Below are 21,594 nucleotides of genomic sequence, written 5' to 3'. Positions count from 1 at the left end.
ACTGACTTGCTTTTTCTTAGTAATCAATATAAAATCAAATTTTCCCCTAGTAGTTAATATAATAGTAATAGCAACAACTTTTAGTATGGTCAATAGCCAAAGTGGAATGTATATTCTGCAGAAGAATGCCATTGAATTGACTTTTTAGAAGCGTTAAGAACACATTCTATCAAGCCCAGGTGAAGGCTGTGACAGGCAAAATCTATCTGAAAGATGGGAGACTGCTATAAAAGATCTAGTGACAGTCAGCTGAACTGTAAATATCCTGTGGCAGAATTAAGACAGTGGAGCAAAACAATGTCATACAGTGACACCACAGGTGAAGAATGTGAAGAACATTCTGACATTTGTATTCTATCATATTAACATGAAAGGTTATAACCTAGATCTTTTCTTGAGGGGCTGGATTTCTTACAATACTTTTGTACTGGGTACCACACCAGTCATCCAGTCTAGTGGCCTTCATTTTGCTAAATGGTGAGATCTGCCTTAGTAGCATTGCCTCACTGTACTGGCATTTGCACTTTCTGTAATTTGTTTCAAACTCGAATATGCACTATTGTTAGTCCTCATCATTTCAGCAAGTACAATAAAAGAGGTATGCAAAGACAAGAATTCCAACTGTTCTGAGGAAGCCATGCTGACCTTGGCAGCTGGAGATCTGTGCATCACTGCTGTGAGAGCCTGAATAGCTGATACTGCCAGATGGTCCAGCTGCCCCTGGAATACCTAAAAACCAAAAAAGATACCACATATTAGGCATATAAGGACAAATTTGACCAATGGGCACACCCCATCCTTCTTGTGCCACAATAAAGAAAAATGTTCCTTGGCATGCTTCTCAATCATCAACCCAGGAAAAGAATTGGATTTTATAACACCATAGCTTATAAGCAAGAAGACACAAGAGAAGGGAAGCCATTTCAAGGAGAAGAGAATCCTTCACATGTACTCATTTAAGACAACCTGACTGACAGCTTTTCCTCATGCTTTAATGGACAATCTCATGTTTTAAATGGACAACCTCAAAAGGGTGGTATGAAAAAGGAAAACCTTTGCAGTTTCTTATCGAGCAACTTTTGTCACACATATTGGTGAGAAACAGTTTGGTCTTAGCGAACAGTTGGGGTAATACTAAAGTGTGAATAAATTAATTACTCACTTCAATTATATCTTCACCTCACAGCCCATGCCTCACAGGAGATATCCCAGTACTTTCCTTTCAAAAGAACCATAAGTCTTTTGGGTTCTTTATCTTATTGGTAGACAGTTTTGCTGTTTAAAACATTATATTTGTATATTGCCATTCAAATCAGTTGGTTAATTTGTGAGTCTGAACAATAAATAAAAACTATTTCATTCGCAATGCAATACATCCGAACAAATTTATAAAATGTTAGAGGAATTAACTTTTATGCAATAATTTATTATGCTTGATTGCTATTACATTTAAAAAGAATTGGAGTCTCACATGCATTGTTTACATTAACTTTTAATTATATGCAAACTTCTTATATTAAGGCCTCTATATCTTTTTTTAAAGAAAAAAAAATAGAACTGATATTGTTCATTTCTTCATAAGGTCAAAGGAAACATTACAAAATAAATCCACCAATTACGTCTCCCCTCTCAGATTCAGATTGTCCATTGAAATATGAACTCTGATCTTTTGGCAACAGAATTAAGATTTCAAATCAAATTCCAGAGATACCAGAAAGCCCCACAGCTTGTTACACCAGAATGCACCAACAAACAGATGAAAGAGTAGGGGAAGAGAAACAAGAAAGGAGGGGCAAGTAAAAAAAAATTAAAACAAGAATCACCAAGTTGATTGTTTTCAAATTTGAATCCCATTCTTGGACTTCACTTTTCTCAGTTTTAAAAAAGAGACATAGAATATTATATGAATTAGATACCTCATATCTTGAAGCACAGTGAAATTTAGATTTAAACATGCGTCAAAACTCATCTAGTTCATTCGGGAAGCATATTCAAAGTGAAGTCCAGGAAATAGTTCATAACCACCTGCCATGGGGGCCTTGACTTCAGCTAAGAACAAAATGGAAGTCGCAGGAGATACCTGTTCCTGATTCATTTCTGCCAGTAATTTGTTGGCATGGTCTTTCTCATTCTTGTCTGCCACCTTATTGTTAACATTTAAAAATAGCTGTTAAAACGGGAGATAAGAATAATGGTAACAGAAGTGTTAGTTAGCTCAGCCACAGCCAGTGTAATAAGTTCACAGCTCTCCTTAACCTCGAGATCTGTATATTCCAAACTTGGCAAGTTTAAGTTGCATGGACTTCAGTTCCCAGAATTCCCCAGGCAGTGTGGTGGCTGCGGAATTTTGAGAGTTGAAATCCATACATCTTAAAGTTGCCAAATCTGAAAAGCAATGGTCTAGACTCTAGATGCATTGGTTAATAAACTTCATCATCCCCAAAGCATATAATGAGAAAGAGGAGATGTAGTCTTATACTACATCTAGACAACCCCAAGTTGGGGAAGGCCAATAAATGCCAGGGATATCTCTCCACATCAAATTAATGGGAAATGGAAAACACAGTTGCCAGGGGAGAGTGGATTGCTGACTTAATGGCACTGTGCCTGAGAGGTAGGCTATGAACTAAAGGCACAGCAAATCTGTTAATTGATTTTGCCTGGCTGGCTGACTTTTTTTTACCTTAAGGAGAGATTAGTTGCTACCTGAAATAATGTTAGTGAGATTAGCTCAAGCCTTTTTTAAAATAAGTAAAAGAAATCTTCATTGTAATGGAACCCTAGATTGGTCCAGTACTTTTATGGCTCCAGGATGAAAAACAATGGAGAAAGTTTGTTTCAAATTCCTACTGTCCCTGTGGTCGGAATATTTAAATCCTTTCCAGTTTTCTTCTGTCAGAATCCAGCCAACTTGAAATATATTTCAAAATGCATGTTTTACTATAAGTTTAAAACAAAACATAACTTACACGTTATGTGCACCTCTACAAATTACCAGAATACTTACAGCAAGTACTGTAAGGGTTCTCTTTTCACAAAGAAAATAATTCTAGGATTGTTGCTCTTTTCTAAATGAGCTCACAGCAAAAGTAAATGTAAGATGGGAGTCCTAAAGGGTCCAGTGAGATAGAAAAGTGCCAAAATCTGGCATTTCTGCTCTTCCCTGTCCCTCCAAACAATATATTAATAATGAACTTGCAAGTAAGTCCTATGTCTAAATTCAGTGGAAAATACTGTCACTGTTTTCAACCAAGATGGTCCATAGAATGGCTTTCTCCAACAGCTTCCCTTTCTGACAGATTACTTTTACACTTCTAGTGATCTCAACCATAATTAAGGGTTTACAGCTGTTGATATATATTTAAATTTTCCTCCTACTGAGAATTTGCAATTCCATGTTATTTTTAATTTCATAATCTAGTTAAGGAAGATATTAGGTAAGTACTAACCATAGCTGAGACTGGGAAGGGAAGGGATGTTAGGTTATTTTGCCTCAAAGCTTTGGTAAGATGACCTGCGTGATTTTTATGGCATATTTAGATTCTCTGGAATGTTTGATAAATTAGGAGCACTGGTATGAGTCAGATTTGCACAGACGTAATCAATAGGCACCATACACAAAAACCCAGTACCGTGGTGCCTTTTTTTGAGGAATCGTCTCCCAAGAACAGATAAACATGGCTTCTCAATGATTTCCCAACTGAGACTAGCCAACCTTGATCTATTTGCAATTAAAAGAATCCCATGCAACATGGGTGACGAAGATTAACTAATCAAAAGATAGCCACCCATTACCCTACATATATGCAGAATGCAACATGGATACGAAGCATGACTAACCTATAGATGTTCACCCCATTCCCCTATAGATGTGCAGCAAAACATATATCTAACAAAGACTTTTGAAGTAAAATCCTAAACCACAAGGTAGCTACATATAGGGTTTCATTATCTGATTAACTCTAATGTTAAATTCAGTTAGCTGCATTAGATTGAACAAGTTCATAAACACTGCAAAAAGAATGACATTGTTAGTAAAACGCTGAAATAAATTATGGGATTTCATTTCATGATGGATAATAAAATTTTTTCACACAAAATAAAACTAAGTCCAATGTTATTCATGTCTGCCCAGAAGTAACTCCTACTGGGTGAAAACAATATTAAGATGACAAAGAGCTGAAGTTCCTAATTTATCAGAAAGCCTAAATTGCAACTTCAACTCTCCACTTAAGAAGATCCTTTGGAATTTATGTTTCGCAAACATAATGCTCACTTGACCATGATGGGGTGATAAAAGGACCCCGGAGGGCCACAAAAATGATGCCATCTGTCTATACATTCAGACTCAGGTATGGTACTTTATCAGTGGTGGGATTCAAATATGTGAACAACCGGTTCTCTGTGTGGATGCCACTTCTGGAAGTCCATTCTGGGCCTGGGCAACAAAAAATTAGTTACCAGCGAACCGGCTGAATCCTACCACTGTACTTGATCATCAATCTTTCCACATAGTGTGGGGAACAAATTAACAGTCTCTTGATACAAGTCACTTCTCCCTCCATTAGCATGTATTTGCAGCGTTTGTTCATAATTCCACAAAGTAGCTGATCTTTTCCTGGCATTGCGTAGCTGTCTTCTAGGGTATAGTATGATTCCAGGAAAAGATGCACTTTATTTAAGGAAGTGCCTATAGAGCAATGTGGGTGCCAGGGCACTTAGGACTTTTTCCTCTTCAAATCTGAAATACTGCACATCCCTAGTCCACTAGTTCTAAGATCTTTGCATGGTCTTCATTGTCTGCCAATGCCTCTCCAAATTTTCAGACAGAAAATCCCACTACTCTTCTCCTTTTTTATTTTTTCCAATATTAATACCCATGTCACCATTGTCCATGTTTTATCCAACTGGATGACTTCTATATGAACCAGGCTTCAACCTATATCATTCCCCATAACTGAAGTCCCATTACAAGAGGGAAATATTTGGTGAATTTTGAATTAAATTATATATTTATGAGCACTAACATTTATTATTAAAAATCAGGCTTGTTTTAATAAGGGACTGGAAATCCTGGAAACCAGGTTTGCAAATTCCACCTTACAAAGGGACCCTGCTTTAACTAACTTATGAAACACTGAAAAATGCCAATCTGCTTTTGCAGGCCTAGGCATTTCTTTTATTTCTAAAGTCCCACCAAATTAAATAAGATTTACTCCAAGGTAACCGATAATAAGAATATAAGAAAAACAAAAGATATTACACTAACAAGAAAAGAGAAAGACAGCACTGTAGAGTATACACCTGAATGGCAATAAACTACTTTCAGAAGACATTCAAAGTCCTTGGTTATAAAAAAAAACGTAATAACTATAGTGCAATTCTAAGGCTGTCTCAATTCACATAGCGCTACAGATAAATAAAAAGGATATATATGGAAGGAATAATAATTATTATTCATACCCTTCTCTGATATTGGTGTTATACAGACAAGACACTACTCTTAAAACCTATTTAAAACTAGGTCACCATAAAAGTAAGCTGGATGCACTCTCTGAATTCAATTTATTAAAGAATCAGGTTTTCTTCTGGAATATAACTGAAATGGTTCTGCTAAAACTATAATCAAATACATGTCCAAAAGATTATGAATATCTTTCTTACAATCTTTTGTTTACCTTGCAATTCTGCAGCAGTCGAATAAGATGCTCAAAGCAGTTACTATTAAGGAAAATGGCTTGTAGGACAGGCCGATCTGTGCAGTCCAACATAGCAGTGATTGCATCTTAAAAATAGAAAAAACTAAAAATCAAGGAGGAAAGAATCATATCTTAAAATAATTACATTGCTTTAGTCTCCCTCCAAAGGAACAGAAGTTTGTTTGTTAGAAAAAAAGAAGCAGGAAATATTTTTTTACCATTAAAATTATGGTATGCCAAAGTTTAGAAAAATCTCTAATGGATCAGAAAGATATATTTTCATCTCTTACATTGGCCAATCAGGTGGCTCAAAGAAGCCAAATTGGGACATAAAGGCAATAGCTAATTATGTAGGAGTAATATTTTATATGTATGCGTATGTATTTATATAAAGTAAGGAGTGAATATACAATTATTCCTATTCCCAATATAGAATTGTACTTTTAAAACAGGGTTGTTTACTAACAATGCAACTAATAAAAAATATATATAGTTGTTTCACAACAGCACACGGCATCAAACCCACCTGCCTTTTTTAAAAACATTGATCTATTTTTTGATTACTTAGCAGAAGTAATATAGTATTAAACTGGTCACAGGGAAAACCAGCTTCAAACCTCCATCTGATTAGGGTTAATGAAACTGAGTTGTAAATAATTTTTTTTCAGTTTTTGTATCAATCTGCTGACATTTAGTAGTCCTACAGATTTTGTAGCCTAGAAATGACAGTCCTATGCTTGACCTTGGAGTTCATTGGACAATTCTGGATGTGCCATTTTATCTCACGTCAAATTACCACACACACAGTGACATCCCTATGTATGTTGTACATTTTTTTTAGATTTCAAGGCCAGAAATCTAAATAACAATTTGAATGACAGAAGCTTGCATCTCTCCTCTTTGAGATCTCTAGAAAGTCAGACACAATAAACAGCAGAACCAGACTAAAGCTTCTTAGGGACAGGTCCAGGAGAAGTAGAAGGAAACTGTTAAGTATCTGAGATTTCTCTTTAATGCTCTAACAATAGATGTAATGCAATTTCTGGACAATACAAATAGAAGAGAAGCCAGAAAGATGTAGCTGAAGGATACTCATTCTCCTGAACTTTCTTGTATCCTGCAAATCATGCCAAGGAAAAGAAAACAGCCATCAACTGAAGCTGCCTTCTCAATATCACTGCTTTAAAGAAGTACAAGAATACAGTTCCTTGAAATCCTTAAGCCAGCCTGTCAAATAATTGTTAAATGCCTGTGGGGAATCTTTCTGCCTAGAAAATAGATGTTCTACTATATTTGCCTCTTCTGAGTGAACTGGACAAAGAATGTGGAATACTTAGCTGATCACAATTCTTACAATTTGGTTCTAGTAAGCCACTCTAGGGATATTTAGTCAGCACTGAAATTATTTAAATAGATAGAAATTGTACTCACTCCTCAGTCAGGAGCATTAACTGAAGCTCACGAAAGAGACACTTGCTGCATTGGCATGGAATGGTCAAGTCAGCCCTGTAGAGTGCTAAGACCCTTGCATACGACATACTACTTGGTTCTTCTCACAAGTGATGTTCTCTTAACAACCAATTTGGGGACCAATTTGTCTAGTGTGTCATTAAAAACCGGACCCTGGATTGATATTCCCTAATAAGCCAGAAATCATAAATTGAGGACAAACTCTATTTTCTAATTCCTGCCAGGCAACACAATTTTAAAAAGTTTCTACTTTAATTATTTAGCTAGTTAAAAAGCAAACAGTGTGTAGAGGTCTATATGCCCTTGCAGATGCCATGCCCCCTAAAAATCAGGGAAATAACTTACTGCACTGATTACTGAAGAACTGTCATCTTATTGTAGCTATGGACATTTCAGCTACTTAATGTTGCTTGTGGCTTTATGTTTCAAACTGATTCTTATTTTGACAGTTTTATTTCAAAAGTGGTCCCATCGCAAAAGCCACAGAGAGAGAATGAAATGGTCAGGGCCCCATTTCCTACTGACATATGGTCCCAGCATCTCATCCTGCCTACCTTTCTTCTCCCCAAATGATCCTGTTACTCACTCAGCATTTGAATCTGCAGTGAAATGAACCTGCTTTCCCACTGACGGGACCTCCTTGAGTTAGGCAAAGCCTCATGATCCGAGTTCAGCAGCTTGAAATAGTTCTCCAGTATGGTGCTGGTTTCCACTTGCCGCTGGTCTGAACTACTAGTGAGAAGAATGTGCACCACTTCCGTCAGGCACTTCAACGTCAGCTCAGCCTTCCTGCTTACTTCATCTGGGTCTCTGTTATCCCACATGTCACAATCCGCCAGGACACGCATCAAGACTTCCATAGTGGCAGGAGAGATGGCTTGAAGAGCATTTCTCTAAAGTTAATAATAAAACTTCTTCACTATCAAAATAATCAGGAACAATTCCTCCTTAAGAAGCATAAATAGGCACATGAAACAAGTTTGAAATCATGTGACTTGGACAAAATCAGCACGTTAATCCTGTGGCTGGATACCAAAGTACTTTTCCCTTTGATAGTGGAATCACATAAGAACTTATTGAAGATGTGTTCGTGTTTCACCCCAGCCGTCAAACATGCTCAGATTCCCGAGAATTTCATGCCATCAAAATGTGGTGATAATTGTCAAACACAGACAACATTTTGCTATTTATGGGGAGGAAATGAAGCAAAAATTGCACAGTATGTTAACTGTTAAGAAAACTTAATAACAAAAGAAAGAAAAATGTCACAAAATATTCCCAAAATTCCATGTGCCTATTGAGTCATGTGGTACCATTGCTCACATGCTCACACACACACCCAAACACACACAAGCACTAAGGGTCAGAAGAAAACTCTTCTCATGAGAGATCTTGGAAATTCAGACAGTTAAAGGAAATAAAACACATGTAGATTGCCTAAGTAGTGTGGCCCAATATAAGTCAATTTTCTGTGTTCCTGTAGCTCAGGGATGTCAAACTCGCAACATCACGTGACGTGTCGCGACGTATCATGACTTTTTTTCCATTGCAGGAAATGGGGTGGCTGTGATAGTTTGACACACCTGCTGTAGCTGAAATGCTTTCCACTGTGATATGTATTGGCCAGAACTGTTACATTTTTAGTGTATTCTTATAGAAAAATTCTCAACATAAAATTACACATATCTTTACACAACTTTGCTTTCAATACATAATGCTCACCAATCTCAGGAAAAAGAACACATTCTTTCTCTTTGAACCTAACGGCACTTTTATTTTATTTACTTAAGATATTGTCTCACCTAAACATCTTTTAGGACAAGCTAACAGATTTTCATTAATTATACATCTTTGCAACTGGATGAAATCAGATAGCATAAGAAAAATGGAAAAGAGTCAGTTTCACTACTAGAACATCTTAAGTACCATTGTTTTAAAGTTAAACTGAATCCTGATGAGAAAAACAAGATTAAAAACCAAAACATCTTTGAATGCTAGCATACATACAATATATCTATGATTTTTCTTACTTTTCTTCTGCATAGTTTCAGCTGCCTTGTCATAAATTCAGACAAGAGGAAACAAAAGTATGGTGCTTGGGTATTGTGTAACAGACTGATATAGACTCTCTTTTATTATTTTAAGCAAGTAGCACATGGGATTTCAATCACAGAGTACACTCACAGCATATTGGACCATTTTGTTCACCTTCATTGCTCAGTTCTGTCTCCCTTGGAAAGGATCTTTCTCAAGATACCATATTTTCCGGCGTATAAGACGACTTTCTAAAGCATGCAAATCGGCTCCGAAGTCAGGGGTTGTCTTATATGCTGAGTCGTCTTATACGCCGGAAATGACGGTAGTTTCCGGCGTATAAGACGACTTTCTAGGCATGCAAATTGGCTCCGAAGTCGGGGGGTCGTCTTATACGCCGAGTCGTCATACACCGGAAGTTACGGTATTAAAGGAGCATGAGTGCATTTTACCTCTGAACTACAGTCTGTCCCATAAAATAGCAATTGCACTCCATCTTGTCATAACTAATCTATTTCTACTCCAAATTCTCCATTCTTGGAAAGTATTCATAAAACACAAGCCACAAAGTGATGATGCAATAAAGATGTAAGTCCTACATCCCAATGATTAAGAAAAGGATATTAATATATTCTCACCTGCCCACCAGCCACAATAGCTCCAAAGAGATGTAATAGACAACATTTGAGGCTCTCTTTGAGATGCTCACTTTCTTGAAAACACTCTGGAAGCAAAGAACAAAATCCTTGTATAAGAACTTTCAGCACAAAAGAAATCACTACCATCCTACACTTGCAGCCATAAATATAAGGGAATCCAATCCTCCCTAACTGGGCAAAGCAAGCACAACTGAAAAGCTAAGAGATAAGGTTGAGCTTAACCATCTTGTCCTGCAAGAGAGATTTCTGCTCATTCTACTGGCAGCTTACATAAAATGTTTTTTTTCCTCAAACAGTGTAATGTACCTTGACTATACCAGGTAAGTTTTGGAAATAAGATTGTTTTAAAAGACCATATGAAAAAAAAAGTATTAAAAGTAGCTTGACTAGCTAATATTTGGATTAATCTCATAAGATATTGGCCACTTTTCTCAGTGCTGAATGAGGTCTACTCTCTCTCACAAGAAGTCACCTTTACCATAGTTTAGTAAAATATAACTAAATGATGTTTACCAGGCCATCATTGTAAATTAGAGATCTATTTCTCCCCTAATTGTAGCTAAGACTATCTGGTTTTAAATTCACTCTGAAAGATGCAGTTAGTCTGGAAGCAAAGCAAAAGACTCCAGATGTTTAGTCAGATTTCTACTGAAAAAGAAAGGAGGATCACATCAGTCTGGCAGAAGGACATAATTTGGGGGTGCTTTGGATTCCCAACAGTCCCAACCACCCTGCTCAATGGCCAGGGATTGTGGAAGTTGTGGTCCAAAATCAGGAGGTTATCAAGCAAAGTTCTAAAACCATTCAAAGGATTACACAGCTTTTAAATATTTAAATACAATAAGTTTAACATAATGAAATGCCTTAAGTAGCCATACTTCCCCATATTATTTTTGAGAAGGCTAATGTTTTATGCCCAAACTGGATGTTGACTCAAATTGCCACTAAAAAAAAATCATTATATTGTATCTAAACTTAAACCTTCCCTCATGGAAGGCAATTACAACTGACCTAAAGAATTTTTGCTCAGTAATAAACATTAACCTGGAAATTGTTGCCATAGCAATAGCTTGACCCATAATGTAGCTGCTGCCAAAACCACCACAGATTATTTTTTTGGGAATTAGCTTCTTGAGAAGTTCCCAGTAATGGCAGAAGCCTGCACTGTTACAAAGTCACTGTTTAATCTTCAAGAGAGAGGTGTAATCAAATGCAAAACAAGTTTTGAAACAAAAAGAGCATTCAAGAGCTTAACTGTGCAAGTTAAACATAATAAGGAGATCCACATTAATGCTAAAAGGGATTTTAACTCTGAATACTTAACAGAGCTAGATATAAAATTCATATTTTTTTGCCTTTTGTAAAGTGTATCCCACTTCAGCGTAGTTACAGGTTTTCCCCCCAGAAATGTATGGGTCTCAATGATTGCAGACTTGATTTCAAAGGAAGAAATGTAGCATAATTACTTTCAAAAAGTGCTTTTATTACTGTGCCAATAACTTGTGATAGTCATTTTTGCAACATTTTCCACAATGTTTAAAGAATTGCTACATTGGGTTCTGAGTTTTAGATGGTGAGTCTTCTTCACAATTCAGGAAAAACCACTGTTCTTGATAGCACCTATCTATCTAAGGTGTTTTAATTAGAAAAGAGCAATTAAGCCAGTTGCAATCTGTGACTCATGACAGATCCATTAAGAGGGAAAATAAAAAATATACTAGATTTATGATTTATAGGCAGTTAAGTTTTAGGGCACTTTTTGTGAGCTCTCAAAAAATGATACCACATACAGATGAACGTGTGCTGTAATGTATCTCAGGAACCCACCAGGAGTGGAGGAGCCTTGGGCAAGATACTTACTTTCACACACATCTGAGGACAATGCTATAGCATTGAAAATGTATCTTTATTATCCAGAATGCATCTGGGTCAATAATGTCTTTAAATTGCTTAATTATTTATCATTTTCAAATTACTGATAGAAGAGAATTCTTGTAGCTCAGAGTTGAACTCTGGGTCCTTGGTGTTCTCTGAGCTAAATCTAGCTCAGAGAGCACTGGCACCTTCAAATTGAAAATTATGGTGCAAATCTATCTCATTTCTGAAAGATTCTCAGTTTAAAACAATTCTGAATGGTAGGATATTATAATAAAGTACTCACGGTAAAAGAAAGGAACAAATTCCACTGTGAGTAAAGCTGGTTTATATTTTTGTCTATTTTTTTCAACTGTGCTCAGAATACGCCTACAATATATTGACACAAAAAAATCATATTCATTTATAATAAAGCTTCAAAACACATTTTAGTTATACCAAAACATATGTACATTAATAATACATTGATTCTGTATATCATTTATTTCACATGACATTCTTAAAATACCCCTTGGATTGTTTTTATTTCTGCATCAAGCCAAAAACATAAACTTTAAGGTAATGTGGCTTTAACAGTGCAACTTTTATAAATATATCTGATCTTATTCACATAAAGATTTATATGGTCTGAAGAGAAACCACAGTATTCACATAAACAATGGACTTTACTGATCTTCCCATCTCCTAAAAATGATGGCTTCTTCCGTACAATAAAAATTATTAAACAAACTCTTATAGCTATGATTATACATGTATGAGTACATCTCCATTTAAAAAGCCCAGATCCAAAAGAAGCCTTTTCCTATAGAATTTTCAGGATGTGAGCAATCAAACAAGGAAAATTCTGATTTCTTTGATTTGATTTATACTCTGCCTTTTGTTGCGATTTTATGAATAGTATTCCCTTCTTCCATTTTAAACATTTTAAAAGAAGCCAGAATTAAAACATTGTTTTAATTTATCGTTTAATATCCTGTCTTATTCCAAAATGGATAACCATTATTTTCCAGTCTGAATATCTCAATGCAGCATCAGATAGAAATTTGAGTATTTTATAACATAATCTGTTCAAACTTAAAAAAAAGATGAGGTCCATCTAATCTCCTTACTAGCATAAACTGGATGTAGCCTCCCATTCTGTCTCCCCTATGGTGGATGATACAGAAGGGTCCTGAAGCATCTTACTGGGAGGCTTATACTTTATTCTGGTAGCAAATCACAAGTGTAGGCAATTTGAGGGGCAGAATTACATGAATTGTCTAATCAATATATTTTCTATTTAGCGCTACATTTTGTGGGATTATATATTTTGCATCTTTACTTTAAAGAGATTAAAATAACAAGAACAGAGTGTTGATACAGAGTGTTAATATTCTCACATACCCTGCAGTTCTTTGCCTCCAATTCCTATATGGATCATAAAGACCTTCACAAAAAGCCAGCGCATGTCGCACAAACTCTTCTATAGATGTTTGATCTGCCACTTCTTTCTCCTTTGTTTTCGTCTTTAGCTAAAGAAGTAACAAACAAGTTTTTCATCATAGTGTAAAATACTTTAGTAGTGTTTTACAAACATTTCAATGGCTTGAATTAAAAACATTCTGTACATCTTCAGTTTGCTACCTATATAGAAATGTATCCACGTTGCTTGTTCAACAAACCTAGCTTGAACAAACCACAAATTATATGTGAACCAATCCATGGCATATGATCACTATGAGCATAGATAAGAATGAGGAGGTTTTAATCCGACCAGTTTTGCTTTTCTATTTTTAGCTATAACACAGTCAGGCAAATGTTTTGATCCTAAGGGCTGCATTAGTCATGACCTGGTGGAGCACACACCAAAAGGAGGATAAAAACATACTGAAGGCAACCTCCACCTCACTGAGCTCCCTGTCAGCCAGCCAGCCACTTGATTCACAGGCTGCTGAGATGTATGTGGTTGCAAAAGGCTCTTAGCATTACAGGAAACTCCAAGAGCTCACCAATTAACTAACTGGCATATCAAAGCATAAGGAGAGCATCTGTGACAGGGTATAGAAAAAAAATTCAAAGTTGTGCACAGTCCTCGCACAATGTGCTTGCCAAATAATAATTATTATTTAATACGTTCATATTCCACCTTTTTTTCCCGAAGCTCTAACAATAATTAATCTAACAAATCATAAATAAAATGCACAAATTACATAATGAAATCACTCCCTGGCATCATGCACCTACACAATGTCAACAAAAATAAAAATAAAATGCTGAAATAATGCTCTTTGGCTTAGTTTAGAATAATAAACATACTTCTCCTCTCTCCCCTTTCCCAAATCCCAACCCTAAAAAAGGTAGTGAAAAAGGAAAGCACAAAATAATGATTGTAGAAATATATATCCTGTCTATATCTAAATATACATCATTGTTGACTTCAGTTTTAATGTTTGGTTTCCAAGTGAACAGACTACTTTAGCCTGTGTGCTCCCACTGCTTAAACCCTTTACAGTTCTAATACAGATTGTGGTCATCCTTCTGGCCATTGCAAATTCATTTACCTGCTGAATGTAGAGTGTGGTCATTGTAATCACATGGTTAATATAGGAACAAGTTCCAATCTCTTCCACATTATCTAAATTTCTGAAACAGAATGAAACATGTAAGAGGTGAAGAAATTGTATGATAGAAGCGAACTGATGGAAAGGAATATCTATAGAGATTTCCAAAATTATTCCTACACAAATATCTCAAAATGCAAATTATGAGAGGCTACATGTTTTAAAATCTCACTTTTCTTGGTAATGTAGTCTCAAAATAATTCAGAACAGTAGATAGATTTAGACAATGACAATCTATAAGCTTAGAAACCTTGATATAGCAAATGTATTAATATCAGAATGACCAGTTAGCTATATTTTCAATAGCTGAGGCCACATGTTATGCTAACCATAATATAGTTACTTCTGGTTTAGAATGATATATTATTTTAGCTTTGAAAGCAACTTATAGCTTAACATGAGTTAATATGAGTTGGTTACAACAACAACCAGATAAATAAATTTTACAACAACAACCAGATAAATAAATTTATCTATGGGTTACAACAACCCACAGATAAATCAAATCATGACTGAAAATGATTTTTTCAAATATGTATTTAATTTGACTGAACATAGCCAGGGTCCCATCAACTTGGGCTGTTCACAATATAAAAACAAATATACAATCCAAATAAAAGCATAGGAATTTTGATAATGTGAAATTCAGTTACCATAGATATAGCCAATGTTGTAACTCCCAGACTAACTTGATATTATACTTCCAAGAGAGAAAAAGAGATAGAGGGGAGAGAGAAAAATGGTAAGAATACAGAAAGAAAAGGGATTGAGCAGGTACACTCAGAAATCAGTAAACAAAAAACTGAAAGAAAAATAATGGAAATAGAATATATCAGGGATCTCTTTCTTGACACTCTCCAGTGTATTTTGAAAAGACAATTTGGTGAAAAAAGATACCGGCAAAGAATGATGAAGAATTTGACTAGGAGAAGTGTCAGTGCTTGTTGTGGCTCTTCCAACCCTTCTGACAATTTCTGAACACAATGCAGTAGCTGGAGCCTCAAAACCTGAAGAATGTTATCAGGAAGCAGAGATATTCCGGGGGGAATGTCATCCACCCTAAAATAAAGCCAGTAAATATGAGAGGCAAAAAGCAACAGTCATTGACATAATTATAGCTTTGGAACTTCTTAGCTACGACTCTATTTTCTCCAGGTACCATCTGCCTGCAGGACAAGGTCTCGCAAGAGATTAAAAAAAGTTGGGATACAGAAGATGACCTTAGTGGCAACCTCCTCATCGCACAACAGCTTTCCCCCTGAAGGAAGACTGGCTCCCACCCTTCTATGCTTTAGAAGAATGGCAAAACCAAACCTAAACCAAACTGAAGCATAGAACCCATGTCCAGCCTGATTCAGAGTAAAGACTGATTGACTCCTAGAATTAGGCTGAGACTCTGAAGAACTGTGAATTCAGGCTGGTGTTCATAATGGTATGTTTTTAAACTCTATATTCCATTTTTGGAAACCCAATCAAAGAAAAAAGCAGATAATTTGTACAACTTAGCAGGGGACAGTGGGGGCATTTTTTGTCAGAATTCCAGTTTATTCCTTCATATCAGATGCTTGTTTCTTTTAACAGTATTGTAGATATTTATTTTAATATCCCTTGGTAAAAAAATTCCAGTTTCTCAGTGCTAAGCCACCTGTGATATTCCTAATAGTGGCATACTTAAATAATAATACTAATACTCAAACTTAAGCACATTTGATGATTGGAAATACATGAAGGACTACAGAAACAGAAAATAATTTTTCCAGTATTGCATAGTTCTTCTATTATTCCTCTCAAGATTTTCCTCAATGTTTATCCCAACTGACACCAGATCTACATGGTAATTAAGAGCAATTAAAGTATAACACTAGATTCCTCATGATTAGCTAACCTCTAAACAAAAAGCTTGCTGTGTATTATTGCATTTCTATGATTGTTTTATATGGAATCAGATTCCGAAACTGAGATAAGCATCTCTATTATTAGAGTCACCTTAGTAGCTGGCATGCCTTCTGTTTAACACAGTAATTTGAAAAAAAGAACTTGACATATTTTTATTTCCTTCCCAATAGAAAACTCTCCCCTGCAGTAAGGCAAACAGGTAGGAAGATTTTTACGTCTTCAGATATAAGTAAAACAACATGTTAAAGGAACTTTGGAACATACAAAGGAGGAGAGGAAATTAATCTTTCATGTTGCATCAGCACAGTTGCCAAAAAACTGACTGCAATATAGAGTGCTTGGCTTTCCCTTAAAAGAGAAGCAAAGCACCATGATGATTTTGGTCTATACCAGGGGTAGGCAACCTCCGCTCTTTTATGACTCGGGGACTTCAACTCCCAGGATTCTGGGAGTTGAAGTCCACGAGTCATAAAAGAGCCAAGGTTGTCTATCCCTGGTCTATACCATGGGTGTCAAACTCGATCACGTCACATGACATATCGTGACGCATCACAACATTTTTTGTTTTTGCGGAGCCAGGGTGGACGTGGCCTGTGCGTGATGCATTTGGCCCACGGGCCGCCAGTTTGACACCCCTGGTCTATATGTTCCTTACAAGCCTGCACCTCTGAATAACATTCTTCCTGTAATATAATATCAGCCTTGTCTGTTGAGTTACCTTGAGAAAAAAATTGGGTGAGAAAAAAATATTAGGAGAATGCCTACAAGAAGGGATGCCCTGAAGTCAACTGACTTCATCCTATGCTTTTCAAATGTAATGGTCAAGAATAACCTCACAGAATCATAGAACTTGGGCCACTCAGTCCTGTCCCTTCCCAGGATAACCCCCCAACCTAAAATATTTTTGATGGGAAGCTGTCTAGCCCCTATTTAAACTTGTCCACTGAACATTGTTCATTGTCTCCTTTAATAGCTAGTTCCCGTTGAATTACTTTTACTATTAGAAAGTTTCTTCAACTCTTCAACTGGAATTTACTCCACATCCTGAAAAAATAACAGGATCTTCTTCTCTGTTACATTTTCAGTTGCTTAACAAGTGCTGTAACATCCTCCCAATCATCTTTTCTCAAGGATCAACAGTTCCTCCTTGTCCTTTGCACTTGTTTCAGTTTCTTTAAATATTAAAGTGGGGTGCTTTAAATTAGACACAGTAACTTAAGATGAAGGTCTGATTAATGAAAAATATAGTGAAACTATTACTTTCCATATTTTGGGAATTTTACTCTACTGATGAAGCCTAAAATTGCCTTTACCCAATCCATTCACACAGCTGACCCATTATCAACTTGTGGTCAACTATAATTTCTAGATCCTTTATATCCATATTATTACCCAAGTCAAGTTTCCCCTATCCTATACTTATGGAACTGATTTATTTTATAATACTTCATTTGCTTTTATAAAAAATTGCACCCATTATGCACAAAAAAAGAGATTACCAGGCATCCAGTATTACTTTAAAAAAATACACAACCATTTTTAGCAATCCACATCCTCCATTTCAAATCTATTTTTAAATTCAGTATTTTGCCACTATTATAAAAATGCAGCATCAATATGGGGTGATATATTCCAAAATATGTCCTTCTCAATATAACTGAATACTAAAATGGTAGCACCTGTAATTGAAAATATATACCCCATAAAATATGTTATTTTAGAGAAGCATTTTTATACCATAACAATCTTCACCTTTATCTCCCTAGATATTTTCTCTTATCAATCAGTAAGTCCTGTCAATAACATCAGAGCAAAACTCTAGATTTTATACCGAACAGTTAAACAACACTGCTGCTAATCTACAGATTGTATACTTTCTCCCTTTTAATATTTTATTATGCTGATACCTAAAAATACTATTAGTTAAGATACAATAAAACAATTCAGGCTTAATCTAAAATTTATCAACCATACAGTAAACATCCAAATTGATTTGTAGGTCTTCAAAATTACTTTTATTTTAAGAATATGTTAAAATTAATATTAAGGCACAACTGAAGAATTCTGTGACCAGGAGACTGTAACTAATGATCTACTAAATGCTCTATTCAGTCCAATCTCTAAAGTTGATTCAAATAATTTACTCCGTGTTGGTTGTGCTGATAGAAGGAGTTCCTTCAACAAAATGTTACTAATCTTTATCCTATGTTCAGTATCCTGTTTTCACTTGAGTCAATTTGAGTCAAACAATGAAAATCCAACCATGATTATCAGGCTACACCCTGATTATTCAGTGATGCAAACTGGTAATTTTAGAATTAAGACTTCATGGTCTCAGACACTCCGTGTGTAGATGGATTACAGTTGTACTGCATTTGAGGACATTCCTGATCACTCTACTGGGGACCGGATTTCTGTCCCAACTGCCACACAACTCCACATCTTTACCAATGAGTAAGCTCCACTAGAGACCACAAGGACTGACCTTTGAACAAGCACACAAAGAATTCATGCTGCTAAGAGAATGCATTATCTTAGGCTAAGTAAGTACATTCAAAAAGCACATTCCAAGGTCATTTCCTGGTTTAAAGCAAACAAGAATGTTTACTTGACTCTATAATTTAACAGCCCATTTTTGAAGAATGTAAGCTAGGACAAGAAATACCAGTGTGATACAAAGGGAGAATATCCTAATGTAAAATAAAGTTGATGAATACCACGACTTTGGCTTGGGGCACTGCTGACAAAATGACCTGTAAGATATGAGATAAAACAGACTGGAACTTTTGTGTGTCAGGTTCCAAGTATACTTTGGAGAAGAACAACAGCTTAGGTCTTCAGGCCATGTGATGTTTGTGCACTTTGTGTACATCGGGATCAACATACAGGTGGCCATGTGCTATCATTTGTATCTCCAAATCTGGGGATAGTACATTAATGCACATATGCAACACTCCTTCCCCCAAACTAAATTTGGCAACCAACAGAAAGCCTTGCTCTCCTGCAGGTCTTCTGCATAGAAAAATCAGCAACTAAGATTTACATTTTGGCAGCATTCTTCCATTTACTGCTGCTTCACATTTTAGATTTGCATGTGTGCATGAATGTCCACGGAGGGAGGAGTTAAAATCTCCAAGATGGTGTGTTGATTGTCATGGTAAAAACTCTACCCCTTTTGTACATATGGCAACGTGTATCTATGTACAATTCAATCATGATACTAATCCACCACCTTGCAGATTTTATCCACTTACATCACAGTGTGTGTGGGTGTATGTGGGTGTGAGTGTGTGTGTGTGTGTGTGTGTATGGGTGTGGAGGCACACTAAATCAGAATAGAAGTGGAAGGGACCTTAGAGGTCTTCTGGTCCAGTCACCTGCTCAGGCAGGAGACTCTATACCAGTGATGGCAAACCTTTTTGAGACCGAGTGCCCAAACTGCAACCCAAAACCCACTTATGCATCGTCAGGTGCCTGGTGGGTGTGGCCCATTGGGTGGGTGTGGCCCATTGGGTGGGCATGGCTGCTAGTGGTAACGACAGACTGGGTGGAACTAAAAAGTCCAGTCTTTGCAAGATCTTTTTTTTCCCTGCGAGAAGTTGAAATTGACTGATTGATTCAATCTTTTTTTTTTTTTTTTTTGCACATGGCGGCGGAGGCCTAAAGCAAAAAAGTTTTATAAAACCCAGCTGAAATCCTAGGACTGGGGCGACGGCACATGTGCCCACAGAGAGGGCTCTGAGTGCCGTCTCTGGCACCCGTGCCATAGGTTCGCCACCACTGCTCTATACCATTTCAGACAAGTGACTGACCAGTCTCTTCTTAAACTCATTTTCGCATGAGTTCTTCAGGAGAAGTTAATATAAAATATGATTCAAAGAGATAACAGAGTTAAGATTAGAGCAGCTTTCATTTTCCATTAATAGTGAGGAAAAAATTAAATAAGCACAAAATGTGGGGACATTATACATTCTATACATTTTATCAGGATTAAGAAGTTGACCATCAGATAAAAAAGATGTGCTGAATTCTTCACTTTGATTTGTGCATTCATTATAGTATGTATTTGCATATTATACTTGATAAAACTATTATCACAAATATTTTATATCTATTTAGCCATATTATATATCAGATCAAATCAGATCTATTTCAACATACCGAGTGGGCAGTTTTTCAAAGTCCACATCCAGAAACTGTTCATAGCTAGAAACAAAACTGTCCAACCAGAGCTTCAAGTAGTCTGGATCTTTCTGTGAAGAAAAACAGACTGGTTTAATACATTGTTTTTGTTTTTTAATCCCAGAAATATTTGAAAATGTTTTTGTACTTTGCTTGCCCCAGTATACTCCTTCTGTACTTCTGACATGCCTAGTTTAGATGTTTCCCATTTAATCATCAATTCAGATATTATATGTTCATGAAGTCGTGAATTCAGCTCAACTTAAAAGAAACTTGACGTTTTATCCAACTGAATGGAAAAAGAGAAGCTATTTATGAAATTGAAAAAATCCTATTCCAACCAATCATTTAAACAAGACTGGAGAGTAAAGAGAAAGGCACAGGTATCAGTGGTAGGGTGTGTACATTCAAAAGACACAGGTTTTATACCTATCACCTAAAGTAGCTTACAGAAAACTAATTGGAAAAGACTTGGATATCAGAGAGCTACAGCCAGCACATACTGAGTGAGATGGATCAATGATTTGATTCACTGGTCTGCTTCATAAAACAAATCCAGCAACAAAGCGATGTGTTTCAATCTGGCTTTATATGTTACACAAACTTAGCTTCTGCAGTCTGCACTAAATCAGTGACTGTAATTTGCTGAATAAATTATGATTAAACCTTGTGAAATCTAAATCAAACAAGTGTAAGTAATTGTAGGTTTAAGATATCCTTCAACACTGGATCAAGGTATTACACAACTAGTTTATTTTAAAAAATCACAGCACATTCTCAAGCCATTGAGTTTCTTCTCTACAATAATTTTATTCTGATTATTCCACTTATTGGGATAGGCAGTCTCAAGGAAATCAATATAGATTTTGCAATTCCAACTATCAATATCAGATATATTTTGTAAACACAAGCAAATTTGTCTTTTCTACAAAGCTTCTGAGAGTCATGTGCTATGAAATCCTTCTTCTGAATACCTTGGCATTATCAACTAAACATCTTGCAACACGAATTAGGAAAAAAAAACGTTCCTTAAACAGGATAACACAGTGATTTTTTTCCTGTTGGAGAATTTAGCTACTGGTAAAAAGTGGACACAATTTCAGTATCTATGGAAATAAAGAATCTTTCCCAAAATCAGGAATATGATAAGACATTAAAACTTCATTCCAAAGCAAAAAC

At 36.1% G+C, this 21,594-nt stretch overlaps 1 protein-coding gene across 3 annotated transcripts in view; it reads right to left on the bottom strand.

Annotated features, from left to right (window-relative positions):
• Positions 1–21,594, bottom strand: part of NBEAL1 (neurobeachin like 1) — a 95,203-nt gene that overhangs the window by 58,292 nt on the left and 15,317 nt on the right. For 2 of the 3 annotated variants that reach the window (XM_039354704.1, XM_039354712.1), the window contains exons 3-12: positions 20,395–20,486; positions 15,235–15,396; positions 14,278–14,359; positions 13,121–13,248; positions 12,024–12,106; positions 9,842–9,927; positions 7,756–8,062; positions 5,679–5,785; positions 2,081–2,167; positions 646–729 (exon numbers count right to left, since the gene is read on the bottom strand). In XM_039354704.1, the coding sequence (XP_039210638.1) occupies positions 646–729; positions 2,081–2,167; positions 5,679–5,785; positions 7,756–8,062; positions 9,842–9,927; positions 12,024–12,106; positions 13,121–13,248; positions 14,278–14,359; positions 15,235–15,396; positions 20,395–20,486 (1,218 nt within the window). The remainder of the gene's footprint in view (positions 1–645; positions 730–2,080; positions 2,168–5,678; positions 5,786–7,755; positions 8,063–9,841; positions 9,928–12,023; positions 12,107–13,120; positions 13,249–14,277; positions 14,360–15,234; positions 15,397–20,394; positions 20,487–21,594) is intronic. The other variant, XM_039354721.1, reaches the window with a different exon arrangement.

This window comes from Crotalus tigris, unplaced genomic scaffold (assembly GCF_016545835.1).
Source record: "Crotalus tigris isolate CLP2741 ecotype Arizona unplaced genomic scaffold, ASM1654583v1 scf7180000017568.13789103, whole genome shotgun sequence".
NCBI classification, from domain to species: Eukaryota; Metazoa; Chordata; class Lepidosauria; order Squamata; family Viperidae; genus Crotalus; species Crotalus tigris.
Note: the sequence above shows the minus strand (reverse complement) of the source record. Positions and strands in the feature narration are given on the sequence as shown.